The sequence below is a fragment of the Buteo buteo genome, chromosome 14 (genome assembly GCF_964188355.1).
Source record: "Buteo buteo chromosome 14, bButBut1.hap1.1, whole genome shotgun sequence".
Lineage (NCBI taxonomy): Eukaryota > Metazoa > Chordata > Aves > Accipitriformes > Accipitridae > Buteo > Buteo buteo.
In genome coordinates, this window is record NC_134184.1 from 14340939 (window position 1) to 14344461 (window position 3523).

The 3523-nt window shown below is 50.6% G+C and overlaps 1 protein-coding gene across 1 annotated transcript; it reads right to left on the reverse strand.

Annotated features, from left to right (window-relative positions):
* Positions 1 to 383: 383 nt before the first annotated feature.
* LOC142039411 (uncharacterized) lies at positions 384 to 2575 on the reverse strand. Its single transcript, XM_075045826.1, has 2 exons — positions 1442 to 2575; positions 384 to 1013 (listed from the first exon to the last, which is right to left on the reverse strand). The coding sequence occupies exons 1-2, from the start codon at positions 2525 to 2527 to the stop codon at positions 966 to 968; spliced, it is 1134 nt and encodes a 377-aa protein (XP_074901927.1). The 5' UTR covers positions 2528 to 2575; the 3' UTR covers positions 384 to 965.
* Between the last annotated feature and the right edge of the window lie 948 nt (positions 2576 to 3523).

The following is a 3523-nucleotide window of genomic DNA, read 5'->3' on the forward strand; positions in this document are numbered from 1 at the left end:
GGTCCACTTAGCAAATATAATGAGCTATCTATCCCAATTAGAAACACAAATTGTAATCAGATTCCTGGCAGAAGAAAAAAAAAAAACAACCAAACTTTTAAATGAAGGAGCTTAATGAGCAATACAACAAGATGTACAGAAAACTGTCAAAAGCATTCAGAAAATGAGTGAGTAAAACATTTTATAAGAGGGAAGACAACTTTCTAAAGGTATAAATAACCAAACTGACAGGTGAAACAAATGGGTGAATAGATTTCCTTACACTGTATTCCAGTTTGTGCCCATTGCTTTGTGTACTGTCTCGGAGTACCACTGAGCTAAGTCTAGTTCTATCTTCTTTACTACCACTCCCATTGAGTGTTCATACACATTGATAAGTGTAGCATTCGCTACATATCAAGGTGCCACGCTTAGATCACTGGTCGGCCCGGACCAGGGAAAGAGACAGATAACACACACAGTGTGAGCGCCAACTTCCGCCTTTTATTGCGCAGTTAATTCCTTTTATACTAACAAGGGGAGGTGGGGTTACAGGTACATCACAAGGCTGCGACTAACCCTCTAACTTTCCGTGACAACGCGAGATCTTCCGAACGCCGACCCCTACATCTCTCCCCTCCCCATGACGAGTTGGCTTCTATTGTTATGAACAATTCCACACAAAGAAATAACTATATAAAGTGCCATGAGTAGAAACATATCTCTACAACTACTTTAAAACACTCTATCTTAAACACCCGTAAATATCCCATTTACCCTGCAGAGCAAAAAGCTCCTTTATAGAAATTCACACAAGAGGTAGATTGAAAGTTAAGACTTGGAAAGAGTTACTTCTATTACTCTATAAGGCTTATCGTTGGTGTGCTGATGTTAAGGCTTAATGTCCGAGGCACCTAGATTCCTGGCCGCGAGTTCCGACAGTCGGATCCCATAAAGGCACGTATTGATGGACTCTGAGAGGGATGTCATCCGGATACCCAAGGTGTCATAAGCCAGGACAGGATAACAGCAATCTATAAGAAAACTCAAACACTACGAGGTTAAGGCAGGACGAATCATACGACTAGGAACCCATTTCAGGAGCCCTTCACGTGTTTGTACACAGGCATACCCTCGCTCATGCTATGTTTAATCAAAGTATGCTTAACACACTTGTTACCTAAAGCAAGTTCTACATACACTTACTGGCTTTATCAGTAAGTGGATTCCGCACTGACTCACAGCATTCTTTAAGTTCTCAAGGACTTTCCAGTGAAGCGCCTCTCTCTCTCCCCCTCTCTCTGTTTTTTTTTTTTTTTTTTTTTTTTTTTTTTTTTTTTTTAACTCCCCTCCAATACCTCTGTAACAAACCCCTCAGCCTCTGTAAGGCGTCCTGTCCCTCCCTTGCCTGTCTCTGTGGCGCGCTTCTTGATGACCGCCGTATCGCACTATCCATCCTCACCTCATCGGAATAATCGGAGTCTATAGCTGCTGGTACCGCGCGCCAGTTTCGGAAGGGCCCAGCCGAAGGATTAACCCGTTCCGGCCCAGGAGCGGCAGATGGCGCAGTTGATGGCGCAGCAAGAATAGGCCCACCAGGGCCAGGCCCCGCAGGCAAAGGTGCAGCCAGCACAGGCCCAGTAGGCCCGGCCCGCGCAGGCAGCGGCTCGGCCACCACAGGCAGAGGCCCGACCGCCGCAGGCAAAGGCCCGGCCCGCGCAGGCACTGGCGCAGCCTGCGCAGGCAGAGGCTCGGCCGCCACAGGCAAAGGCTCAGCCGCCGCAGGCACTGGCGCAGCCTGCGCAGGCAGAGGCTCGGCCGCCACAAGCAAAGGCTCGGCCGCCGCAGGCAAAAACTCAGCCTGCACAGGCAAAGGCTCGGCAGGCACAGAGTCAACCTGCATAGGCTCGGCAGGCAGAAACTCCGCCTGCTCTCCCGGCAAGGGCGCCTGGTTTCCCTCGCCGGGGGGTGGTTCCCCCGCTGCTACAGTTTTTAACTCTCTCAGCTTCTTGAGCTCCCCCTCCGGGGGCGTTCTTTCCTCCCATTCCTTCACCTGACGGTACAAATCCCCCTTAACATCCCTGCCTGGAACCCAGTCCAGGAGGCAGTCCCGCAACTCCTTCAGAAGATCCTGCCGTAACTCCTCCCATGCCCGCCGCAGAGAGGGCCCATCCAGTCTCGGAGGTACCGTCTCCACCGGAAAAACCCCTATCTCCGCCGCACCCTCTGAGTCCACGCTATCAGTCAGAGAGGAACCGCTCCGCGAGCCCCGCTCCACAACCACCCACTCCGTCTGATCTTGTCCCACCGTCTCTGGGGGCACTATCCCCCGTTGTTTTCGAACCGGCGCTTCATCCGCAAACAGGATAGCTCGCGCCGCCGACCTGCACTCCCTAGCCTTTTGTCCCACCTTAACTACCCCCTCCACCATGTCCCAAGCCCGTAATCGTTCCGCAGCGCCGTGCTCACCCTCGAGCGCCGACTGAAGCAACATCTCCCGAACCACTCCCCAATTTGGGGGACTAAAAACTTCTGTGGGAGAACTCATCCCTCCCCGGCGCAGCACCCATTGGATGCATTCGCCCGTGGGGCCCCTCCTAATAGTTCCTCGGGCACCCACCTCATTAGCCAACCCTTTCAACACCTTAATCACTTGCGCAAGTTCCATCGTCGCCTAGGCAACCGATCACGTCGGGGTCACCACTATGTAGCATTCGCTACATATCAAGGTGCCACGCTTAGATCACTGGTCGGCCCGGACCAGGGAAAGAGACAGATAACACACACAGTGTGAGCGCCAACTTCCGCCTTTTATTGCGCAGTTAATTCCTTTTATACTAACAAGGGGAGGTGGGGTTACAGGTACATCACAAGGCTGCGACTAACCCTCTAACTTTCCGTGACAACGCGAGATCTTCCGAACGCCGACCCCTACAGATAAGATCCTCGCTAAGCCTTCTCTTCTTCAGGCTGAACAGTCCCAGCTCTCTCAGCCTCTTCTCATATGATAGATGCTCCAGTCCCCTGCTCATCTCCAATCCCTTAAGCAGAGAAAACATGTCTTTACTGCAGGGGTGGTCAAACACTGGAACAGGTTGCCAAGGGAGATTGTGGAGTTTCTGTCTACAGAGATATTCAAAACCCAAATGGACATTGTCCTGGGCAACCTGCTCAAGCTGACCGTGGAACGGGGTTGGACTACACAATCTCCAGAGGTCCCTTCTGACCTCAACGATTCTGTGATTCTGTGATTAACTTTGTGACCCTTTGCCAGACTTGCTCTAGTATCATAGAATCATAGAATAGTCCAGGTTGGAATGGACCTCAAAAGATTATTTGGTCCAACCTTTCATGGCAAAAGAACCTAAATGAGATTATCTAGCTCCCTGTCTAACCACAATTTGAAAAATTTCAGGGATGGGGATTCTACCATGTCCCTGGTTTTTCCAGTGATTGATAGTTTTCACTGTAAAACATTTCTTTCCTACGTTGAGATGAAACCTATCCTCGTGCAACTTGTACCTGTTGCCCTTTGTCTTCTTCA